A 26579-nucleotide genomic window follows, 5' to 3' on the forward strand; every position below is an offset into this window, starting at 1 on the left:
GGTGTAAAAAAGGGTTTAATTATATTATAAAAATATATTACACTACACACGCATCAAGTGGCTAGCACTTGATTGATGAAGTGTTGCCACGGGAAGCTGGCCATCATCTGAGTCATCATCTGGGTCATAGGGTTGAAGCCTTGAAGGCTTCCAGATGTGACTGGGCAGCTAACTCCAAGAGGGGTGCTCATTACTGCGCTTCGTGCCAATGGAAGCACAGATAGAGCCTGTTACCACGAATTGGCTGTAGAAGCTGGAAAGCTTGATATTGGGGAATGTAGGAGCTGATCCAAAGTCATCTCATGGCCCAGAGGAGCACCACTCGTAACCGGCTGAGATGAAAAGAGGGGTCGTGTTGTAGGGTTTGTCATGGTAGACAAATATGGAACAGGGTTTGGAGGATTACTGGGACCGGCGTCATTCCTGACTGTGAAGGGTGGAATGGGAGGTCCAGGAGACAGCGTTGGTTCAGGTTCATCATAGTCTAGACGAATCCTCACTCCCTTATCCTTCTCTTTGTTTACGTACTGGTTGAGGAGAGTCCTCAACTCAAGAAAATTGTTGGCAACTCCCTCGGGGGTAAGTTCAATACGTGTTGGAGTGTCAGTGACGCCAACATTAGGGGAAGGAACTCCGGATCTAGAAGGAGTTGGAGTGTTAAAGGTAAGAAACTCGGGTGTGCTCCCCGGAGTTGAGAAAGAGGTTGGAATAGCCACGTGAGCTTGGCTGCTACCCGGAGTTGAAGTGTTTGGTACCTGATTCACTTCACCCGGGGACCCATTTTCAGACATGGCGAATTCAAGAGAGAAGAGCTACACTACTAGGTCTTTTTTAGGAGAAATAGCGGCGTAGCCCCACGGTGGGCGCCAACTTGTTGAGACAACAAATAATAGACCAAACGTAGTAGCGAGGGTCGTTAGGCAGAAGGGTTAAAGGGTTTAACCTTGCCTAACGCAGGTCATGGGGTCCCCCCACGTTTGCAAGACGTGGAAGGAGGTTCACTAGTTTGTTTTTCTTGTTTGAAGATCCAATTCTTAAGTGTTGTCCAGAAAAGGATGGAGGAACAAAAAGAATAAGTGTGAATTGAATGTGAGTGAGGGACACTTGCGTGAAGCAAGTGTACGATGTGAAGGACCAGAGTTTAAGGAAGCAAATCTGATCGGAATGTCCTCTCTCAGTAAATGAAGTGTCACTTATATAGGAGAAGACATCTCCCAAAGAGGCATTCATTTGACTAGTGAACTAGCTTGCAGCGAGGGGCTTACCCTTTCGGGGGTTGAAGCCTTTTGACCCTTGGATAATAGCATGTGCTCTGTGGACCTGCGTTGCTTTTACGGCTGTGGTTGGTGAGACTGTTTTGGGGATGTGACTTATTTACTGTTCCCGTATTACTTTACTCTATCTTCTCAGCTTTTTCAACCATTGAACCTTTTAACCTTTTGGGCGTTTACATATTTGGTCATTTTATTTAGTCTCGGGCTACCCCCGTCATCAGGTAATGTTGATACCATTTGACAATTAACCACTAATAAGTGTTTGTCGAGTTTTATGCACACATGATAAAACGGCTTATGAATTAGCAATGCTATGAATTAGTAATTTATCGAGACAAGGTATTGAAACGGGTCAATATGTTGATCTGAGCCAGGTACGCATAAATAAGTTTATAGCTTAAAGCGCGGTTTTGGTCAAACAATTAGTGAAAGTCCTTCGTCGTAAAATGAGGGACTAAAATTGACCAAAAAGTCCTTATTGGGTAAATCGGGCGAACGACCCTTATGGGTTGCTTAGAAATTTGTATTATGATTATGAAATCCTTAGACACGTATAAAAGTAACAGGCATAAACTTTCGTGGGTCAAATGGCTAAGAATGGGTCATTGCGTAAAATGACCAATCGAAGGGTAAAAATTCGGGATAAGGGGTTCATTATGTTAAATCCACCACAAAAATACTTGTGGTGGAATATAAGTAGTTATTTAAATATGGGAATGCGAAGTGCGAAAAGAGAATAGCGAGTCGATGCTTAAATGCATAAAAGATCCTCTAAACGGGTCAAAACGAATTATGTGCAAAACTTGGATTTTGGCTGCGTAATTCACAAAAGTGATGAATCCAAGATAAATATTTTGTGTTAAATACATTGATGTATGATTGATGATTAACTAGAAACAAGTTTGTGATTTTTAAACACAAACGGGTCAAATACGTAGAAACTAAATACAAAGCCGAGGGCATATTGTTAATCCGAATGTCGGATTTTAACTCCATGTGATGGATGATCAAATTACGATTGCATAGGAAAAAGAATCGCGTTTTTACGGATCAATAACGAATAAGTTATGGTCGTTTCCGTAAAAACTAGTATAGCTGGCAAAGTGAAGGTCCCAGATACGGACCTGCTAGAAAAGGGTCTCCCTCGCGCCACGCGAGGGAGCAATGTGGCTCTGGCGCGTGGCATGACGGAGCTCAGTTTCGGAAAAATTGTTTTTTTTAATCAGTTTTGCCTCGCGAACTCGATTAAACACGTTCTAATCTACGTATGACTAATTCAATTCATGTTTTATGAATTTAAGGTATAACTTATAGTACCGGAGGACGATCAAGCTCAACGAAAAACCGAACACGATCAAGATACAAGCTTCCGCATGTTGACTTGTCGTTATTTTTAAGCGACGAACTTATATACAATATGTTGTACTGTTTTAAATTTGTAAAAGTTTTAAATGAACCCGTATTTTTAAAAGTATGTGTAATCATTAATACACATTTTTAGACGCAAATTATACGAAAACCGTTAAATATTACTAAGGGTCTTACAATATCAAAAAAGAAAAATTATATTTTATCACTAGAATAAAATATTATTAAAGATAGATTAAGGGAAATACAATTCAAATGTAATAAATTTCGGGTATATGATTCAAGGATATGGTTAAGGCGACTGTCACCTAATCCCATACCACTCCAATGGCTATGACATTTTTTTATCTAGTTCCATACCTGTCCCGAATGTCTCAAGTATATCGATTGGGTTCTCGGACATTTTTGTCATCCTTAATCAAGTATCATCTCAATTTCTCAAAATTCTTTCTCTGGGCGCTCTCTTGTTCTCACACAAATTACTAAGATTATTTAATTTTTATATTTTGTTCTCCGTGATATATAAGGAATATGAAAGAGATACGTGGTAAAGGGATGGCGTTAATACGTAGAGTAACTACTAGTATTATATGAAGAGACACGTGGAAAAGGGACTAAAAGAAGTTCACTAAAGGTCACATTTGTACAACGTTTATAGTTTATACGCTGTTGAGGGTGTACGGGATGGTTGCGGCAAGGGGTGCGGCAAGCCCCTTTGCCGCTCGACAAACACCACCGCCACTAAAGTATGCCGCGCAGGGAGGAGTTTGATCGGGGAAAGCTTGCCGCATACAGGGACTTGAGGGAGAGGGGTAAGTGGTGGAGTCCAGTATCTTCTTAACCAATCATGTTTTTTTAAATGGTTTGGGAGAAACCATCCCCTATGTTTTTTGGGCAAGAGGAGAGAATGAGAGGGGAAATGACCTGGTATATTATGATTAAGTGGGTGAAATTTCCCCCCAAACTCATGAGGCATTCACCCCTTACACCCTGTTCGAGTTGTGTGTAGACATGTAAAGGAACCGAACGAAAATGAATATGGGCATGTTCGTGTTCGTTCATTTAACTTTAGCCGAACACGAGCACGAACGCGAACATATAATCGAACACATTTTTTTTGTTCATGTTCGTTTATTAAGAAATCGAGCATGTTCGTGTTCGTTCGTTTAAAGCCTAAACGAACATAAACGAACATAAACAAAAATAAAAATCTAGCTGAACATATTTGAATAAACATAAACAAACATAAATTAACATGATTGAACAAACATAAACGAACACAAATGAATATAATTGAACAAATATAAACAAACATAATTTAACATTAATGAACAGAAACAAGCAAGTCTAGTATATTACAATTCATCCGAAAACACATCTAAATTAGGGTTTATAGATACTAAAATTAATATAAATATTAAGTAAGTGATCGTTATGATCTAAGAAAAATTTTAAAATTTCATTTTGAGTAAATTGCCATAATCGTCCCTGAGGTTTAGGCCTGTTTGCCAGTTTCATCCAAAATGACTTTTTTGTACCAAATAGCCCTTCAACTTTGACACTTTTTGACATTTTCATCCAGACCACTAACTTTGTTTACTTTTTTCGTTAAGTTAAAGAATATTTGGATGAAACTGACAAATATAGAATCTCAGGGACGATTTTGGCAATTTACTCGAATTCCTTTTAATTTCTTTTATTTAATTAATTGATTTTGTCACATATATATAAAACATAATATACATACGGTTCTTATAAAAAAATTAATAGTTTTGTCACATAATTTTTATAAATTTTCATCCAACCACTAACTCAGTTATTTTTTTCTATTAAGGTGAAGGATCTTTTAAATTTTATAAAGTAAGACAAAAATTACTTTCCAATTTTTTTATATACATCAGTTTTATAAAAATAAAATCTACTTCAACCTCTAAATTTTATAAAACTAAAATGCTAGTGACCTTATAGAAAAAAGGTCAAATAAAAATCTTATCATATGTACCAAGTTTGTAATTCATTTTCTACTATTTTAAATTCGCTCCTAACAAAAATCAGAAGCCACCCCCTATCAAACAATGTATCGTTACCAAACCTTAAAATTACCCACTACATAGTAAGTATAGTGACATGAACCAAAAGTTTCTTTACTCAAACCACTCGGAATAAATATTAGTTAGTTACCCTCATAATCTTAATTAGATAAATAAATTATTTATGCCAACATATTTCTTAGGTGCTCAACACATTTAAAAATATGTAACGTTTTACAATTTTTTTTTTCTATCTCTACACTTGATTAAATACTAAAAGTTGTAATCGATTGTTATGTGTTGCACACCATTGATATTTATTTTATCTATTGTTTTCTCTTTATAAAACAGATCTAAATAAAAAAAAAACTGGATCTTAATTTCTGTCTTAATTTATAAAATTTAAAACATCGTTCACCTTAATAGAAAAAATAAACTGAGTTAGTGGTTTGAATGAAAATTTATAAAAATTATGTGACAAAACTGTTAAATTTTTTTATATAAAAATTGCATGTATATTATGTTGTATAAATATGTGACAAAATTAATTAAATAAAAGAAATTAAAAAGAGTTTGAGTAAATTGCCAAAATCGTCCCTGGGGTTTTGTATTTGCCAGTTTCATCCAAATATTCTTCAACTTAACATAAAAAGTAAACTAAGTTAGTGGTTTGGATGAAAATGGCAAAAAATGCCAAAGGTGAAGGGCTGTTTGGCACAAAAAAGTCATTTTGGATAAAACTGGCAAACAGACCTAAATGCAATTTACTCTTTCATTTTTTATTATTAAAAAACTCAATTACTAATAGTTATATTTCTATAAGTAGTTAAAAACCTAATATTTATATAGGTAGAGGATCCTGTAAAAAGTGCTCAAAGTGTGAGAAGTGTAAGAAGTGTATTATAACACTATATATAATACTATATAACACCATATAAACACCGTATAACAATATATAACACCATATAATACCATATAACACTATGTAAAACTATATATCATTATATAACAAATATAACACTATAGGTTGTCTGATAGCATGTCTATTATAGATGTATAGTGTTATATTTGTTATATAATGATATATAGTGTTACATAGTGTTATATGGTATTATATGGTGTTACATATTGTTATACGATGTTTATATGGTGTTATATAGTATTATATATAGTGTTATAATACACTTCTTACACTTCTCACACTTTGAGCACTTTTTACACTATCCTTACCCTATTTATATAAATATAACTATTTACGTATTTACTAAAATTTAAGCGAACGTAAATAAACGAACGTTTACGAACATAAACGAACGTTCATTAACATAAATGAACGAACACAAGGTGTGTTCATGTTCGTTCATTTAATTAAACTTAATTAAACGAACAAAATATTTTGTCCGTGTTCGTTCGTTTATTAAATAAACAAACATAAACGAACTTTCCGCCGAACAAGTTCAAGAACAGTTCATGAACTTTCGGTTCGTTTACAGGCCTAGTTGTGTGAATCATAAAGCCCAACCAACGCAAATTTATAACTATCATCTACTAAAGTAAGTCTGAGATTTCACGAACTCATCCAATACAAAAACCATTAGCTGAACTATACATATAAGTTTTCAAACTATAACATAAATCCTAAACAAATGTAGACAAAGATAAGTGCCAATATAAGAAGGTAGCTAAATTGTCGGAAACGTTACACGTTATTTGATCTAAAACAAAGTTAACGATTTGTTACGGAATGTCCAAATGCGATTATAGTTTGGTGTCTAGGCCTCTCAATATTGACTCTAAAGTTTTAGATTTGAGAAAATAACAAATATTGAGTTTCAAGATTGAGAGAAGATAAGAACACAATAAAATTACTTGTAAAGGTCTAATGAGGTTGGTAAGCTGGATTCTAATATGCAATACTTTCTAAAGTAAATTTATAAAAATACGCAGGTCAACTCACGGACATATTAGGTTAATAGGTTGACCCACCCGACCCATTTAGCTAAACATATTCGCGGTTTAACCCAAACCCGTTTAAATCAAACATAAACCATAAACTTTGTGCTATGTTTATATTGGGTTTTCGTCTTGTGTCCGAAAACCTACTCTAACTTATGTTTGGTTTATCGGTTTATTCATGGGTTAGTGAGTTGCGGGCCATAGATCTAACTTGACACGTGTCAAATCTGATTTGGTCAAGTGTTTGACTGAGTGACTTGGTGTGTGGGAATATTAATTGCAATACTATGAGGAGAGAATGGAAAGGGAAGCCACGATTTTCTTGTGTGAAAAAATAGGTGTGGGTAGCAACGAGAAGACTAACAACATCAGAATACGAGATGATAAGGTGTTTCGGGTCAGCCATTGTTGCGGGGAAGTACCGTTTTGACATAGTGATGACGATGATGAATAACGGTGTTCCGTGGCTATTAAAGGTGATCAAAGAACCGGAGCAGTCCTTGATTGGCTTGTTTCGTGATAAGGGGAGATCGACGTAGGTGAATGAAAAGTGGGCATAAAGGATCCAGCATAGTGTAGGTGGCTTTGGATTAATTCGTTTAGCAAGTGAAAGGAAACAGTAGAAGCATGCGGTTTTGTTTCTTGGTCTAGTGGATGAAGCCTCTTTGAACAAGTGTGATCGACAAAGGTCAGGTTGCGTGTCAGGCGGTTTTGAATTTTGATCAGTGGCAAACCAACCTGTCTATGTTGTGACTTAAATTAGTCGAAACAACAATTTGGAACAACTGATCAGTGTAGCGAACAACTGATCTGGTCTAAGATGTTGACCAAAGCAAACAACCGATCAAGAGCAAACAAGTGTTGTTTGGCCCCCAAAAAAGTGCCCAACCAAAATGCTGGTCAAACAGCTAAGTAGTGAACAATTGCTGGTTCGAACTAGCAGTTGTTTGGCTAGAACCACTGCTGAGCTCAACAGCAGTTGCTGATGTCATCAGTTGTTGTTTCGGACCCGACCCGTTGGACTGCACCACACGCGCTTGACCTGGGCCGTTCGAACCAACTTTAAAAAAATACGAAGGCTGCTCGTGGTGTGCAAAGTGCAAAGTGCGCTGTTACGCCCATCTCGCACGCACGTGCGAGTTTGGGTGCTTCACAACCTTTAGGGTTCTCACTAGTATTTATAGTTAGTGGACAATTTACAAGGATTGATCCTCCTTATATACCACTTCAATTATTGGCATTCCATCTATATGAGACAACTTGACAAAGCTTATTATTTTTTCTTCCATATTTTCCATCTTTGGTTGTTCCGACCATACAACTTCAACTATTGGTATTTTATTCATTTTAACTCCATTTTGGACGAGGTTTGTTTTGTTGTGATGCTCTCACAAACCCAAAAATAATTGTCTATACAACATTTATATAAACATAGTTATTTGTGTCCAAAATATTTAGTGAAGACCTCATTTAACTCAACTTTCCAACACATAGCTTTGGGGTACTTATTATTCAACAATTAATAATGTTAAAGCGTTTTGATAGCTTTGGGCTTTTGGGTGCTGAAAAACACGCCTATGTACCGGGAAGACTTGACCGTTTTGAATGCATAAAGCGATCTCTTAGTCGGGCTGTTTGGGCACAACGAGGAGGTGCGGAGAATCGATTAAAATACTTTTGAAAACTAATAAAAGAAACATTAGTTTCAGAAGTTATCCATTGTTTATTAATGATTTAACAATGCATCTCGTAGAATTTGACAAATATCCAAAAAGCAAAGCAAAGAAACTATCAATACTAATATACGTACAACAACATATATAGTTTAAATTTGAAAGCAAGAACATCATATTATGATGGATGGAAAACACCCATTCAAAGAGAGACATAGCCCTCACTTATTTAAAATCATAAACTTTAAGCATAGACTAAAATCATGAGCCAACGGTGTGATCCCTTTCACTTTAGAGCTAAACCGGTGGAGCTCAACTTCTCATCAATCAGTTTGTCAATCTTTTCGATCATCTCATCCGTGAAGTAGTTCTCCCAATCTCCAACCTTACCCTTCCTGAAGTAGAATCGGTTTTCAGGCACAATGGATCCTTCTCCTAGACCAGTTTTGTTTACTTCTAAGTTGCTCAAATTCTCAAAACTACACATCTTTATAATACTTTCTATTACACCTTCTTTCGCTTCTTGGGCTGTAAAGGGATACCCAATGAACTCTGCAAGTCTCTTCACGTTGCTTATAGGATCCTTTTGCATATCTTCATATTTCAGGAAAAGAGTTGTCTCAGGTCTCTCCAAGCTTGCTTTTGAGTATCCCAAGATATGATCCCAATATGGTCCATATACTGAAAAGCCTTGACAAAACTCGTCAAACGCCTCCTCAAATGGGGCATCTTCCATGGGTAGTTTGTATATTTCTCTCATGAAATGGTAATAAGAAACTATGACATCTTTTACATTCCGGTATACGTAAACTATCTTGCAGTTCGAAGCTCTGATTGATTCTGGCAGGGAATTGTAAGGAAGGTGTGTGGCTATGGGTGCAAAGCGTGAGGTGTTGGGGTGTTTTTCTATAATTTGTTCAATTTCTTTATCAAGGGTGGGAATGCAGTTATGAGGCATGGTTGTGAGCAAAGGGCTGGTTGATGCATCGAACTTTTTTCGGGTTACGATGGCATAAGCCAAGGCCTTTAGCCATGTTGTGCCACTCTTGGGATAACTACATAGAAATACATCATTTGATCGCGCCTTGAAGCTTTGTCTTGCTAAAATTCCTCCTGCATGGAACTTTTCATGGTTCCATACGTCTTGATACTTGTACAAGGTTTGCTTGCCTTTCAACCAGCTACTAGTGTGCTGAGGAAGTGTTTTGAACATCTCCTCCATGTCTCTAGCAGGTTAAGCTCAACAAGTGAAAAACACCTTCAATTGATTTGATATTTATTCTTCACATGAGTGTCCTAGTTTATTGCACCATGTTAATTAATGAGTTATATATAAAAACGCTTTTTTTTTTCTTTTAATTTAAGAGTAAACTGTCATTTTGGTCTTTGTGGTTTGTGTAGTTTTGCCCTAAAGGTTTTATTAATCGTCTGTGGGTCCAAAAAGTTTCCATCATTGCCATTTTAATCAAATTGAGTTAACCCCATCCATGCTCCTCAGTTAGTCAGGGCATTTTCGTCATTTTGTATTTTCCATATATTAAATAATTGGGAGGTAGCTTGTATTAGATTATATTGAAAGGTTATAACTGTGTACACATACATAGATGTCAAGGGAAGATTTATACGGGTTCTTGGAAACCACTAGGTTTTAAACTTTTAATAAATAGAGAGTATTGTTTTTTGTATATAAAAAGTTAGTTTAGAAACTCAAGAAGGGTTCTTGAAACACACTAGGTTTTAAACTTTCAATAAATAGAGAGTATTGTTTTTTATATAAAAAATTAGGTTAGAAACTCAAGTAAATTACACGAAGCTGGATTAATGGAATAAATATCTATTAACAAAGAAAAGTATTCTCTGATGCCATTACTTTACACATACTTGATGTAAACTAATTATCACCAGATCTAGACCTTACATTCATATATAAAGGTCGAGTTGCCCCCACGTTATACATAATATTGTATTATTTTTTTATATACATGTTGGCTTTTTCTGTAGGTGGGTTTGTCTTTCCTAGAATGTCAACTTGTGTTTTATAATAATAGTCAACTTGGCTCATCTCATCCATCATGAAGAATGCAATTTGTCTTAGGATAATATACAAGTTCCATCATTTTATCAACAATTAAAAACACAAAGCGTGAACTTAATACATGTATACTTTATTTATAGTCAACAAAATATAACAGTATATTAGGGAAAAGATCAAATAGGAAGTTAATTTTTGCTAGGAAGGATAGGAAGCCATAGAATTATGACATGTGACAACATTTAAAATAAAGAAAAAGAGTATTTTAGTCAATCCAACTCCTTCTTCTTCCTTTTTCAAAACCCAGTAACTTCAAACCCACCTTTTTCAAAACCCACCATCTTCAACCATTTCTTCACTTTCTATCTCAATAATCACTACATTATAGTGCGATTTTCATCACCAATCAATGATTCAAAACCCGATCAACGTGTTCTTCAACTTTTTTTTGAAGAAAACCCAGTTTAATTTCATAAAAAAATCTCGTTTTTTCCGGTGATTTTGGAGATAATCACTCGATTCGTTCGATTCGAGCGTTATTAAGTGTTTCTATCATTCAAATTTCGTCAATTGATGAAGAAATCGGTTTCGATCCATGTAAGAAATTCTTTAATTTCATTTTCATGATCTGGGTTTTTTATTTAGTCATTGCGTTGTACGATCTTGGCGGGGATCCGGGGGCGGCAGCCCCTGGTAGCGGGGTCCTAGGGGCGGCAGCCCCTGGCGAGGTCCAAGGGGCAGAGTCCCTGGCTCGATTAAATTGCTGTACTAAAAATGCATCAGAAAAATTACTCATTTCGAAGACAGTAATTCGTAGACAATTCAGACAGTTCACAGTGACAGACAATTTTATGTGTCCATTGCGTTTTAGAAATAAAAGAGTTTTATGTGGTTTCTGGCTATTGCGTTTTAGAAAAAACACATTTTTAAGTGTTTTTAGTCATTGCGTTTTAGGTAAAACACATTTTTTTAGGTGTTTTCAGTCCATTGCGTTTTAGAATGAGTCATTTTAAGTGTTTTCTAGCCATTGCGTTTTACAAATAAGACATTTCTTTGTGTTTTGTGCATTACGTTTTAGGTAAAACATTTTTTATGTGTTTTCAGTCCATTGCGTTTTAGAAAACAGACATTTTAAGTGTTTTCTGGCCATTGCGTTTTACAAATAAGACATTTCTTTGTGTTTTTGGTGCATTGCGTTTTAGGTAAAACACCGTTTTTGTGTTTTTGGTGCATTGCGTTTTAGGTAAAACACATTTTTATGTGTTTTCTGGCCATTGCGTTTTACAAAAAAGTCATTTCTTTGTGTTTTTGGTGCATTGCGTTTTAGAAAAATGTCATTTTTTAGGTTTTTTTTTCATTGCGTTTTACGTAACTGGTGGTTTTTCTATTGCGTTTTATGCAACTGGGTCTTAATTTTTTTTAAATATAGCAATAGTATACTCGTTTTAAAGATAAGAAAACGCTCGTTTTTTTGGTGCAATTTTTATAAAAAAATAATGTCGTATGAAAGAGTTATTAACGTTTAAAAAATGGAGGGGGGGGGGAATTGGAGGAGAGAGAAACTATTGGCTTGGATTGACTAGAATGCCCTTGAACAAACTCACGCGCCTCTTTTCTTCCTTTCAATTTCCCTGATTTAATTTTAGCCCTTGATTAACTTAATGGATGGTCAAGATCACTTCCTAGCCAAATAATCTTCCTATTGTATCTCCACCCATGTATATGATTATAGCTAATTATTTATGAATAATTATCTATATATATTAATAAAGGAGATGATTTGGGCTATTTGTCCTTGAATGGTGAAGCCAAATTGATGATGTGGCAACTTATTGTTGAATAGATGGTGATTTTGGGAGGGAAGATACAATATTAGATGTTTTGTGAATTGGACACGGGATCCAGAAACAACTGGGTCGGACTTTGGGTCACCTAATGATCCAAACGGATCCTTTATATCCTTTTTACTCATTCTTCTTTCTCACGATCTTTGACATTCTCCACAAACCCTAAAAACCAAACTTGTTCATGTGCCATCTTCTTCTTCCCCTGAATCGATCCCTCACCACCTCTTACCTTAATCTTTTCGTTGTCATCTGTTACATCCAATCTATTACAATATCAAAACCTAACCTCAGTCGCTTTTGACATTGACGATTTCAAGTTGGGCGATTTATTATCTTGATTTCATCTGCATCAGTTTCATATGGATCGTGGTATTTTTTTTAGTCCACAATTTGTAAACAATTTTCCTTGAATTTCATATGATTTCATATGTTCATAATTATTTAGATTTGAATTGATGTTAACTTTTTTTTTATTCTTATTAATTTTATGGAAATTGGTTGATTAGATCCGTGATGACTGAACGTTAATTTTAGTGTAAAATGTTTGAAAATGTTTTAGTTTTTGGATTGCACGCAAGGTGTTTGATGAAATGCTTGAATGGGATAACGGTTTTTTTTTTTTCATAATTTTTGAGTTTATATTGATGGTTCTCTATATTTGTGGTGATTTAGTAGAGTTTTTGATGCACTTTTTATAGATGAATTCATGTTTGTTTATGTTTCAATTTGTGTTGCATGGAAAAATCTATAAATGGGTCAAAGGATAATTTAAAAAAAAGTCACATTACTTAGTCAACTATTTTGGGTGCATATGTGTAATGATGAGAATGTATGGCATGACCTAAATGTAATCTTCTTAAGGCTCCATTGTTTGTTTTTTTTTTAGCATTTTTGTTATTATTTGTTATGAATGCAGGTATAAGTATCTCAAAGACCTAAAAAATGTTATATTGAAGCGTCACATTGATTTTCAGAGACATGGCTTCTGGGTTAGTTTTGCTTAGTCTGATCTAATGTTGTTCCGGTATATTGAAGTTATTAAGTTTTAGATGATATTTAAGTTTTCTGAAAATTATATTATTTTGGCGGAAAACTAATAATTTGAATCCTGATATGTAGTAGTTTTTCGTGATTTATTGATTTTTTTTGTTGTAATTGTTGTAAATGATTATCGATTTTTAGGTGTTAACGGAACTTTTATAGTGAAGTGGGATGAAGGAAGAGCGATTGCCGAGCAGTTTTTGACAACAATGACAGATGCGAAGATGTATGCTGTTATTTGTCATTTTCATATTTGTTAAAGGTAATTTGGTATTTTGTTTGATTTTTTTTTTTTTGCTAATTTTTTTTGTGCATTGCCGGACTATCAATCTCTGTTATTTGTCATTTTCATATTTGTTTTGTAATAAATTTGTTGTGTATTAAGCCTCAATCCATTCAAGATTATGCATTTTTTTAGTGTCTGATCTGTTTTGATTGTCTTGATGATGAAAATTTATTTACACTGGTCTGATAATTTTTCACCCGGTTTAATGTTTTTTGTCTTTGAAATATTGAATTTGTATCTAAAAAATAAATATTTTTTAATTTTTTTAAACCGTTTCTTTTTGTTTTTATATTTGGAAGTTTGTGCATTGACTAAATTATCTTTTAAAGCTTATTGATTGTTGATTTAGGAATATTGATTGTTTTTCTATAAATACTTTACCGTTTTTATTTTTTAAAAACCTTCATTATTAAAGGTTTAAATTATTTATAACCTTTATTTCAGATGTGGATCCCTTGCACAACAGTGCTTCATTTTTAAAGCTTATTGAGGAAGATGACCCGATATTTTTGGTACGTTTATTTGTATTCTAATTACTAATACTAATCATATTTTAAGTAATCTGACATTTTTTTTTTGTTTTAAACTCATAGAAAATACCTAATGACTTTGCTTCAATGATTTGGGGCGACCAACCACCTTACAAAGATTCAATTAAGATTGTTGATGGTAACAAGTTATGATTTGTAAGAGTGAAAAAAACTGATGTGGGCCATGTTCTTAGTGATGGCTTCACCAAAGTTGTTCGGGATAGTTGTGTAAGAAAAGATGACTACCTTATGTTTCAGTCATATGGACCATCAGCATTCTTTCTAATGGTGTTTAAATCATTTGTTTAGAAAAACTGCTTTATATCCAAGATCAATCCTCACGAAGATGTTATTGTAAGTAGTATTTATACAATAATTATGATGTATAATGTTTTATTTCTGTATATTGGTATTTAATTTAATTTTTATTACTAATTATCACATGCTATGCAGGTAATGGCTGATGAATTTTGGAGGCAATTTTATGGTCAAAATTTCAAAGGTGGTCAGTCAACTCTTTATTTAGGAGATAGATTTTGGAACGTTAAGATGGACGGATTAACTGACAGCTGTGTTTTTACTCATGGATGCTCTGAGATGATAAACGATCTTGCCTTAGAAAGGCGATCTACCTTTGTCTTTTCATTGCATGGAAATAAAATTTTTGAGATTTCAGTCTTTAATCATCAAACCGGTACTCAAATTCAGAACAACAGGGTGGAGTTAGTTGTTTTGGATGACTCAATCTATGGTGATGATGATGATGATTTTTTTATTGCGGTTAGAATTATACATCTACACTATTATTTAGTTATCAACGCGAGCTTACAAGTTGATATTGAATTTAACACATTGTTATTTTTGATATTTTTGGTAGTCTGAACATAAGGAGAAGTGTAGTAGTGATGGAACTGACTTTCAAGAAGGTGTTGTTGTGGAATGTGAAGATGGCAAATTTCAGTTGGCAAGTTTTGAAGCTGTGTTCAATGTAATTCCCTATATTTTAATCAATTTTATTAAAACGTATTATAAATATCTTTTTTTGTATTTATACATTTTATTTGTTTATTTATAATTGTGTAGGATATTGATGATTCGAAGTTTGATAACTTTTTCTCATCTCTACTTGAAATGGAAGACCTTAAGAAGAAGGTAATTTTTTGTCATTTTTTTGTTTTTTTTATTTTACTAAATTTAATTATTATTCTTTTTATATTGTTAAACAGTTTTCGTCAATTTTTTTCGCTACTTTATTAAATTTAATAATTATGGGTACTATATTGTTAAACAATTATTTTTGTTATACGTAGTTCAAAGATGATTGGGATAAAAAAACTGAACCGCAAGGCAAAGCAAGGGTTGTTTGTGATGACGATTTAACTTTAAAGGTTTATGTTCATTCAATAAATTATATGATTTTGTAATTAAGTGAATTATTTTACGTTTATTTTTTCATTTTCAAAGGTTAATGTTCTACCTTTCGTAGGATGATCCCAAGGCGAAAACAATTGCTGGTGTTGAAAAAAATCTAAGTTTAAAGGGTTTTTTTCCAGTTAGTTCATTATATTTTTCAGAATTTAAGTTTATTTCTTTACATTTTTTTAATATATATGTTTCCCTTTTTCAGGACAAAAGCAAGTTTGAGACGGATCTGGACAAATTTTTGATACCCAAGAACAAGTCCCATGTATATCTACTTACTTAAGTATTATATAATACAATTTATTAATTCATTGTATATTAATTTTTTTATTCTTTTTTTTGTTATTTAGGTTGATCCTACAGGGAAACCAAATAAGTATCTCAAAGACCTAAAAAATGTTATATTGAAGTGTCACATTGATTTTCAGAGACATGGCTTCTGGGTTAGTTTTGCTTAGATCTGATCTAATGTTGTTCCGGTATATTGAAGTTATTCAGTTTTAGATGATATTTAAGTTTTCTGAAAATTATATTATTTTGGCGGAAAACTAATAATTTGAATCCTGATATGTAGTAGTTTTTCGTGATTTATTGATTTTTTTGTTGTAATTGTTGTAAATGATTATCGATTTTTAGGTGTTAACGGAACTTTTATATTGGAGTGGGATGAAGGAAGAGCGATTGCCGAGCAGTTTTTGACAACAATGACAGATGCGAAGATGTATGCTGTTATTTGTCATTTTCATATTTGTCAAAGGTAATTTGGTATTTTGTTTGATTTTTTTTGTGCATTGCCGTACTATCAATCTCTGTTATTTGTCATTTTCATATTTGTTTTGTAATAAATTTGTTGTGTATTAAGCCTCAATCCATTAAAGATTATGCATTTTTTTAGTGTCTGATCTGTTTTGATTGTCTTGATGATGAAGATTTATTTACACTGGTCTGGTAATTTTTCACCCGGTTTAATGTTTTTTGTCTTTGGAATATTGAATTTGTATCTAAAAAATAAATATTTTTTATTTTTTCTAAACCGTTTCTTTTTATTTTTATATTTGGAAGTTTGTTCATTGACTAAATTATCTTTTAAAGCTTATTGATTGTTGATTTAGGAATATTGATTGTTTTTCTATAAATACTTTGTCGTTTTTATTTTTTAAAAACCTTCATTATTAAAGGTTTAAATTATTTATAAACCTTTATTTCAGATGTGGATCCCTTGCACAACAGTCCTTCATTTTTAAAGCTTATTGAGGAAGATGATCCGAAATTTTTGGTACGTTTATTTGTATTCTAATTACTAATACTAATCATATTTTAAGTAATCTGACATTTTTTTTTTGTTTTAAACTCATAGAAAATACCTAATGACTTTGCTTCAATGATTTGGGGAGACCAACCACCTTACAAAGATTCAGTTAAGATTGTTGATGGTACATCTACACTATTATTTAGTTATCAACGCGAGCTTACAAGTTGATATTGAATTTAACACATTGTTATTTTTGATATTTTTTGTAGTCTGAACATAAGGAGAAGTGTAGTAGTGATGGAACTGACTTTCAAGAAGGTGTTGTTGTGGAATGTGAAGATGACAAATTTCAGTTGGCAAGTTTTGAAGCTGTGTTCAATGTAATTCCCTATATTTTAATCAATTTTATTAAAACGTATTATAAATATCTTTTTTGTATTTATACATTTTATTTGTTTATTTATAATTGTGTAGGATATTGATGATTCGAAGTTTGATAACTTTTTCTCATCTCTACTTGAAATGGAAGACCTTAAGAAGAAGGTAATTTTTTGTCATTTTTTTGTTTTTTTTTGTTTTACTAAATTTAATTATTATTCTTTTTATATTGTTAAACAGTTTTCGTCAATTTTTTTTCGCTACTTTATTAAATTTAATAATTATGGGTACTATATTGTTAAACAATTATTTTTGTTATACGTAGTTCAAAGATGATTGGGATAAAAAAAACTGAACCGCAAGGCAAAGCAAGGGTTGTTTGTGATGAAGATTTAACTTTAAAGGTTTATGTTCATTCAATAAATTATATGATTTTGTAATTAAGTGAATTATTTTACGTTTATTTTTTTCATTTTCAAAGGTTAATGTTCTACCTTTCGTAGGATGATCCCAAGGCGAAAACAATTGTCGGTGTTGAAAAAAATCTAATTTTAAAGGGTTTTTTTCCAATTACTTCATTATATTTTTCAGAATTTAAGTTTATTTCTTTACATTTTTTTAATATATATGTTTCCCTTTTTTAGGACAAAAGCAAGTTTGAGACGGATCTGGACAAATTTTTGATACCCAAGAACAAGTCCCATGTATATCTACTTACTTAAGTATTATATAATACAATTTATTAATTCATTGTATATTAATTTTTTATTCTTTTTTGTTATTTAGGTTGATCCTACAGGGAAAACAAATGTTGTTTTTTCTGAACCGAGTCTGTGCTCCACATTTGTTTCTGATGTGAGTTATGCTGATTCTATATGTTTTCCAATAATGGTAGTTACTTATGTATTTTTTTTTCTGTTTAGGCCATTCCGAAATATACAGTTGATGTTGCTCAAAGTGTTTTGCCGAGAAAGAGGAAAGTTTAGTATCATATATAACTTTTTTACTTTTAAATTTATATCTTTTAAAAAACAAGTAATTATTATTTATTTCAACTTATTAGGCCACTCGGAAATGTAAAACATTTATGATTGTGTCCGATGAGTCTCTTATGGCACTTCGTACACGTTCAAAGTTTAGAAACAAAAATACTTATGCATGTTAAAACATTTAATCAGATTTATTATTTCAGAATATTATTAACCTATATTATTATTATAATCAGATTTATTATTTCAGAATATTATTAACTTATTAATCAGAATTATTGTTATTTTTAAAAATCAGAATCATTATTTCTATTATAAATCAGAATCTTTATTATTATTTTTAAATCAGAATTTTTCAGAATTATTATTATTGTTATTTTTATATTATTACTACTATCACTAAATATTGTTATTATTGATAGTAATATCAATATTATGATTATTGAAAATATTATCACTATTAGTATTATTAATATTGGATATTAAACAATAATAATAATATTATTATTATCATTAATATTAAAATCACTAATTGTTAAATTCTATTCTTAATATTTTGTTATTACAATCACTACTGATAATATTAATCTTCTCCCCAATTTTAATTAACGAATCCCAAATCATCAAATAGGGTAAATCTCTTGTGCTTGTTGCCACTCTTCTGGATCCAACTCAATCTCTCCTTACTTTCCAAGAAAACGCAACGCAATCAATGTGAGTATACATGACCCATTTTCGTTTTACACTTTTTGGGTACAATATGTATTCTATATCAAACAACACATTCACGTTAAACATTTTATGCACACTCTATCCATACTCTATGTGATACATTTTAATCATGTTAGACATGTTATGCTACTGTAAACTCTCATGACTATGTGTTCATTAACTTTGCAAGCCTCCCCTAACAATGGTAGCACTATAGGTTGAGAAACGCCCCTCCCGTTATATTAACGGGTATTGTTAGGTTAAACTATGTTAAAACCACCCGTACACTTTTGGGTTGGACACTTTAATTGCGTTAAACTTTGGTTTGGACACGTTGAGTAACATCGTTTCGAGTATATATTGTCAATATGATATTGTATTTCACATTTGGATATGAGCAACATTTTAAACACGTACTATGCTATGTATGAAAACTTGTATACTCGCCAACATGCTTTTGTTGACTTTATTTTAATACATATTGCAGGTTGATTTATCAAGATACAAGAAAGCAAGCTAGGATGGCCTAGAAACTCATTTTAGAAATAAACTATTGTTGAATTTATATTTGGATGTTTGAAACTTTGTATTATCCTTTAGAATCTAATAAAATGATTTAACTTATATTGTCACATTTAGTGTTATGTTGTTTTGAGCAATTTGTTCGTCTCACCCCGATGTTTCCGCCATCGGTTGGGGTGTGACAGATTGGTATCAGAGCCATAACTATAGGGAATTAGGTAGGCTTGCTATACTTTTCCCTAGTCTATAGTAGGAGTACTTTGATACCAGATTGGTATCAGAGCCATAACTATAGGGAATTAGGAATGCCTTGCCTAGTCTATAGTTTAGGAGCCTTTTCACTATGTGTTGCTTAAAACAACCTCCCTTCTACCTCACTTGCTTCTCTCTATCCTTTTGGACTTCTAATGTATATGCCTTTCCTAAGGCTAACACAATACACATTTGGAAGACACTCTTACAACACAATAGAAATGACTTATCAAGATAGGGGTGATTCCCACACTTGGTAATGATTTTCACTCAGCTATACTTTGATTTTGCACGAAATCTACCCTCAAGTTAGGAGTGATATCCAAACCTTGATGGGAGTTTTCCATTTCATACTCTAGTGGACCCTTATCTCTTGATAAGTACCAACCACGTTAGGGTACGATGTTATCAAGTTAGGGGTGATACTCGCATCTTGTTAACTAGTCCCACTCCTCGATTTTCGCTCTCGCCAAAGTCTCGATTTCCCAATCGATTAAGGACGTGTAGTAACTGGAAGGGTTAGGTACCGGTAGTCGGGACGTCCTGTCTAGGCTTGGCATTCGTATAAATCCATTAAGGACCCGTTGCCTACCTGGGGACCATCGATGAGAGTACTAATACCTATTAGGCCAAAGCACGTTTCCTTAATTCGAGAAGGTCTTCGATTCACTTTGGAAGTGTCATATGTTACGTTTCGTGACAATCCATGTTTTATGATAAATCTCTTTTATGTTATCTCAATTTCTATGTGATTTTATATTGAGCGTTATCTTCATTTCAAACTAGGAAGTCACAATTTACACTTTTGTCGCAATCTAAAACAATTAATGATACTCTTTCGTAAACAAATTAAATTTATTATGCTTTTACCATACATGTTACCCTATGTGAAACATCTATGTCACTCTACGTCATTCTATGTGAAACAATGTGAAACAATGTGCTACGTGTTGCATACATTAAACAATTTTTCTCCAATAATCATTATGATCAAAGTCTCATCCTCAAATCATTTCAATTTCGTAGATGTCTTCATCTCGCCAACTTTCCAACTCGTCCAGAAAATCAAGGGGCAGCTCGCAAAAGAAGATGATGGCATTCATGGCCAAACAATTCGCCCGCCTTATCCCCAAAGTTGTGAACGAAATCCAAGCTTCCAACACCCCAAACTCTTCTATTGACTCGAAAGTTGCCCAACCTAAGCCCATTGCCTTTAACTACAAACATTTCGCCTCTTGCCGCCCTAAGCCCTTCACTGGTGAAGAAGGTGTGACAGCTATGTTCGAGTGGTTCGACAGCATAGAGGTCACATTTATTAATAGTGAATGTCCTGATGAGCTCAAGACACGTAGTGCTACTGGTGTCTTTCAAGCGAGAGCCCTAGAATGGTGGACGAATGAAAGGAACATTCGTTCAAACGAGTTGGCATATGCGTTGTCATGGGAAGAATTGAAGCAGCTCATGATGGAGGAATTTTGCCCTCCTCGTGAACAACAGAAGCTTGAGGAAGAATTTTGGGCTCTCAAGCAAGTTGGAGACGATAACCTCCCGTATACCACCCGCTTTAAGCAGCTGAGCTTTGTTGTACCTCACCTAGTCCTCACGGTTGATCGTATGATCAAAAAGTATATCCACGGTTTACCCCCTACCATGAGAGACACCATCGAGGCAGCCCAGCTTGACAATATCGAGGCTGTTTATCGTCTCGCTGCCAGTTTAAACAATAATCGCGTTCGTGATAAACAAGCCGCAACATCCACTCGGGTAGCCAACCAGGTTACCATTGGCCATGAAGCCCCAACAAATGGCAACGAGGGTAGGAAACGAAAATTTCAAAACTCGGAGTCAGGCAACAGAGTTCGCGCATGTTTCAAGTGTGGAGACACGACACACCTTCGCCCACACTGTCCCTTATGGAACCAAGAACGACAACCAGCCCCAAAAGCCCCAGCTCTCAATGCCAACCAAGCTCAAGATGCCAACACCTAATGGTAAAATCGTCTCGATCAGCGTCGTTCTTCAACCATCATAACCATTGCATCGTTTCCTTTCTTTTGGTCTTTCATCTTGATTTCGAGGACGAAATCTCCTAAAGTAGGGGAGACTGTAACGTTCCGTATTTTTTAATTTTCTATTTATAGCTTTATCAGTTGTACTTTCCAATTTCAGTCGGTTGTACTCTCATTTTACCCTATCTTGTATTTCGAGACTTGGATCATAATGAAAAAGTGCATCGTTTTGATCATATGCTTGTTTTAATACTATGTTATGTTATTTCATGTTAAAACACGTTAAACTATGTCAAACACGTAAAAACAGTGGAAAGATATTCTAATCTTGGCTCTCGAAACAAGTACTAGCAAGAGATTACCCTAAACCAGACAAAATCGGGAATTCGTACGATAATTCGGTAAATTACCAGAAATTTGGGTTAAATCAAATAATTATAATATATATTATTAGTTAAAATAAAGAAATATGCTATTTATAATAATTAAATAAATTAATTAATTAAATAAATTGGTTTTGTAAATAAATAAAAAGAATTTTAATGAATTTTAGTTAGTTTCTACCAACTTGGTTAGTAGATCCCTTAGTTTCATCAAATTAACCTAACCGGGTTAGTTTTTATAAAAGAAGTCATGTAACTGGGTTAGAAAACCCAGTTAACTGCACTTAACTGCTGTTAAGTCAAAAAGGTAAAAAGGGGGGGGGGGGGTTCTCCTGGGTGAGAACCGCCCCCCCCTTGGGCTCGAACTCGCGACCTCTAACTCAACAAATAACATCTTAACCACTCGGCCGGGCATGCCACATCCGTTTGATTATGGAACCAATTGATATTTATATACTATTTCGCATCATCCCTTTTTTTTAAAAAGAATTGCCGCCAACAGAAGACGTAACAGCCATGATTTCCTTTCCTTCGTTCCAAATAAAACGAAATCGAACCAGAAATACACACTTACTATATTCTGAATCAATCATTTCCTTTCTTGATCGATTTCCAATCAATCAGAGTCGTTTCCGAAATTACGAATTCGTTACCATAATCTTGCGAGACCCATATGTTATAAATACCGAACCCTCTGTTCGAACACCACACCCACAAAACACTCTCGTTCCATCACCACCACGAAACCTCCATCACTGTTACTCGCTCACTCTCGCTTAACCCGCTCGACACCGGAACCCATTGCAACACCTTTCGGATACCTTTTCACCTTCACCGGAGTTCGATTGTCACCTTGTTTCAAGTCACCGAGAAAACGAAGTCGCCGGACCGCCTGCACTCCGCCGGAGCTTCGCCGGAGAAGACGATAAAACCCGGTACCTTTAACCGTTTCAGTTTCGTTGTCGTGTTTCTATTCTTGTATAACATTCTATTTTTGAGGTTTCTGTATATCTTAATATTAAAATCAATATCATTACAAATATTATTATTATTATTATTATTATTATTATTAATATTATTATTATTTTTATTATTATTATTATTGTTATTACTATTAGTGTAATTATAAAATCATTGTTATTAGTGTAATTATTATTAATTATCATATTTATCATTATCATTAATATTACAATTATTACTAATATATAATAATAATCAGATTTATTATTTTTACTAATCTTTATAGATCAGGAAAATTGTTATTAATATATATATATATATATATATATATATATATAACAGATTTAATTATTAACCTATATTATTATTATAATCAGATTTATTATTTCAGAATATTATTAACTTATTAATCAGAATTATTGTTATTTTTAAAAATCAGAATCATTATTTCTATTATAAATCAGAATCTTTATTATTATTTTTAAATCAGAATTTTTCAGAATTAGTATTATTGTTATTTTTATATTATTACTACTATCACTAAATATTGTTATTATTGATAGTAATATCAATATTATGATTATTGAAAATATTATCACTATTAGTATTATTAATATTGGATATTAAACAATAATAATAATATTATTATTATCATTAATATTAAAATCACTAATTGTTAAATTCTATTCTTAATATTTTGTTATTACAATCACTACTGATAATATTAATCTTCTCCCCAATTTTAATTAACGAATCCCAAATCATCAAATAGGGTAAATCTCTTGTGCTTGTTGCCACTCTTCTGGATCCAACTCAATCTCTCCTTACTTTCCAAGAAAACGCAACGCAATCAATGTGAGTATACATGACCCATTTTCGTTTTACACTTTTTGGGTGCAATATGTATTCTATATCAAACAACACATTCACGTTAAACATTTTATGCACACTCTATCCATACTCTATGTGATACATTTTAATCATGTTAGACATGTTATGCTACTGTAAACTATCATGACTATGTGTTCATTAACTTTGCAAGCCTCCCCTAACAATGGTAGCGCTATAGGTTGAGAAACGCCCCTCCCGTTATATTAACGGGTATTGTTAGGTTAAACTATGTTAAAACCACCCGTACACTTTTGGGTTGGACACTTTAATTGCGTTAAACTTTGGTTTGGACACGTAGAGTAACATCGTTTCGAGTATATACTGTCAATATGATATTGTATTTCACATTTGGATATGAGCAACATTTTAAACACGTACTATGCTATGTATGAAAACTTGTATACTCGCCAACATGCTTTTGTTGACTTTATTTTAATACATATTGCAGGTTGATTTATCAAGATACAAGAAAGCAAGCTAGGATGGCCTAGAAACTCATTTTAGAAATAACCTATTGTTGAATTTATATTTGGATGTTTGAAACTTTGTATTATCCTTTAGAATCTAATAAAATGATTTAACTTATATTGTCACATTTAGTGTTATGTTGTTTTGAGCAATTTGTTCGTCTCATCCCGATGTTTCCGCCATCGGTTGGGGTGTGACAATTAAGGTTTCTATTTCTATTTCCAGAATTCAAATTTTAAATTTAAAATTTTGAGCAATTTTAAATTTCGTTAGTGATTTATTTTTAGTATGATAATTTTTCGTAATTAAAGTTTCTATTTCTCGAATTCAAATTTTAAATTTAAAATTTTGAGCAATTTTAAATTTCGTTAGTGATTTATTTTTGAAACCTCAAATGTAAATTTTAGTGATTTATTTTTAGTATGATAATTTTCCGGAATTAAGGTTTCTATTTCTATTTCTATTTCCGGAATTCAAATTATAAATTTAAAATTTTGAGCAATTTTAAATTTCGTTAGTGATTTATTTTTAGTATGATAATTTTCCGGAATTAGGGTTTCTATTTCTATAAATAAATGGTGTTACGTTTTTTGAAACCTTTTTTATTTTGTTTGTTTCGGTTTTATATGTTTTCCGCTATTATTAGTTTACTTCTATAAATAATTTGTCGTTTTTACGTGTTTAAACCGTTCACATTTAATTTGCAGGTATGGATTTGAGTAACAACAGTCTTTCATTCTTAAAGCTGATTGAGGACGATGATCCTATTTTTTTTGTATGTTTATTGGTTTTATGATTACTAAACATATTGTATTTAAACTTATGCATTTAATTATTTATTTTTTTGTTTTCACTGATAGGAAATACCTAATGAATTTGCTTCATTAATGTGGGGAGAACAACCACCTTACAAGGAATCTAACTATGATTTCGTTACATCTTGAAAGATCGACACACAGGTAATCATATTTTTCTTATTTACATTGATTATAAAATTTTTGTCTAACTCTGTCTTAATCCTCTTTTTCATGATTGATTCTCTCGATCTTCCGATTTGTGTTTGTGTACAACAAAAAAACATCAACATGTGAAAAAAAATTCTTTGTTTTTCTTCAAGATATCGTTAGATTGTGTGTTTATGGTTAGATTTTGTGTTTCTCAAAAAGATTTGTGAGTAAAAACAATGACGACTATTCATATGAGAGGTATGTTATGGATCGATTTATTTTCGCATATCCGGGTTGTCACTGTGAATGTTAAAAAATCATGAGATATATGGATTGGAAAGTAGCTTTTGACTTATGCATCAAAACGAGGTCAATTTGTAACAGGTTAGATGAATCTATAAACCTCTCATTGTTTATTTTGTTTGTTTCAATCAATCTTACTTATTTGATTTGGATGATTTTTTTCAATATCATGCTGATGTGTGGAGAGGAATCAATTGAGGAGTTCATTCTTATCATATCAAGGAATCTTACAATGTACGTGATCTCTCACTCTTACACTTTCTTTTGAATTTTATATTATTTTGCTTTGGGTATCATGGGGAATTCATTAACAATATACGAATGAATTAGATTTTAAAACTGAAATTAATAATCTTAAATTCAAATTTTAAATCTCAAAATTGAAATATTGTTGATCTAAAAATGAACAAATTCTAATCTATCATTTGGTGGATGAAGAATCCATTAGATTTGCACTTAGATCCGATCAAAAGTTGATTTTACAAAGATTGTTTCGATTGCTACTAACGTTTTCTTTGTTCTTATTTCTGTAGATCCGATCAAAAAAATTAAAGGTATGTTGTTTTAGTTAGTTGTTTATCACGTCTTCCACATTTATGACAGTTATTGAATTTTGTTGAATTTGTTTTTTCATGTGAATCCGTAATCTGTGATAAAAATCGGACTCCGATAATTCCTCAAACAAAAGAGGTTAGTTAAATTTTATATTTTTTTATCTTTTTTTAAGTTTGTAATATCTAATTTTATTCTTTCTGTTCAGTATTTTTTTTTTAAATTAGTAAGGTATGTTCTGAATGATTTATGGTTTGTATTTTCCCATGGTTAACCGTCAATCTTTTGTGAAATTCGTACTCGGAATGTTCGTATATCAAAACAAGTTAGATAAATGTTGTTGGTATTCTTTGTTTTTTATGTATAGTCTTTCTTATTTCTTATTAAATTTTGTGTCACTATTTTTTTAAATTAGTAATATATGTTCTGAATGATTTATTGTTTCTATTTTCCCATGGTCAATCCTCAATCTTTTTTGAAATTCGGACTCGGAATGTTCGTCT

General features: G+C 32.7%; 2 protein-coding genes and 2 long non-coding RNA genes across 4 annotated transcripts; 2 read left to right on the plus strand and 2 right to left on the minus strand.

The window, feature by feature from the left end:
- Positions 1–230: 230 nt before the first annotated feature.
- Positions 231–791, minus strand: LOC110920012 (cell surface glycoprotein 1-like). Its single transcript, XM_022164257.1, has one exon. The coding sequence runs from the start codon at positions 789–791 to the stop codon at positions 231–233; it is 561 nt and encodes a 186-aa protein (XP_022019949.1).
- Positions 792–8398: 7607 nt separating this feature from the next.
- On the minus strand, positions 8399–9594 carry LOC110916656 (flavonol 4'-sulfotransferase). The gene has a single exon (XM_022161353.2). The coding sequence runs from the start codon at positions 9521–9523 to the stop codon at positions 8588–8590; it is 936 nt and encodes a 311-aa protein (XP_022017045.1). The 5' UTR covers positions 9524–9594; the 3' UTR covers positions 8399–8587.
- A 5394-nt stretch (positions 9595–14988) lies between these two features.
- LOC110916253 lies at positions 14989–15405 on the plus strand. The gene is made up of 3 exons (XR_002579609.2): positions 14989–15025; positions 15121–15189; positions 15348–15405. It is a non-coding gene; the product is annotated as an uncharacterized LOC110916253 (long non-coding RNA).
- Positions 15406–16996: 1591 nt separating this feature from the next.
- LOC118487959 lies at positions 16997–17463 on the plus strand. Its single transcript, XR_004882993.1, has 3 exons — positions 16997–17091; positions 17186–17254; positions 17415–17463. It is a non-coding gene; the product is annotated as an uncharacterized LOC118487959 (long non-coding RNA).
- The last annotated feature ends 9116 nt before the right edge of the window (positions 17464–26579 follow it).

The sequence above is a fragment of the Helianthus annuus genome, chromosome 16 (assembly GCF_002127325.2).
Source record: "Helianthus annuus cultivar XRQ/B chromosome 16, HanXRQr2.0-SUNRISE, whole genome shotgun sequence".
Lineage (NCBI taxonomy): Eukaryota > Viridiplantae > Streptophyta > Magnoliopsida > Asterales > Asteraceae > Helianthus > Helianthus annuus.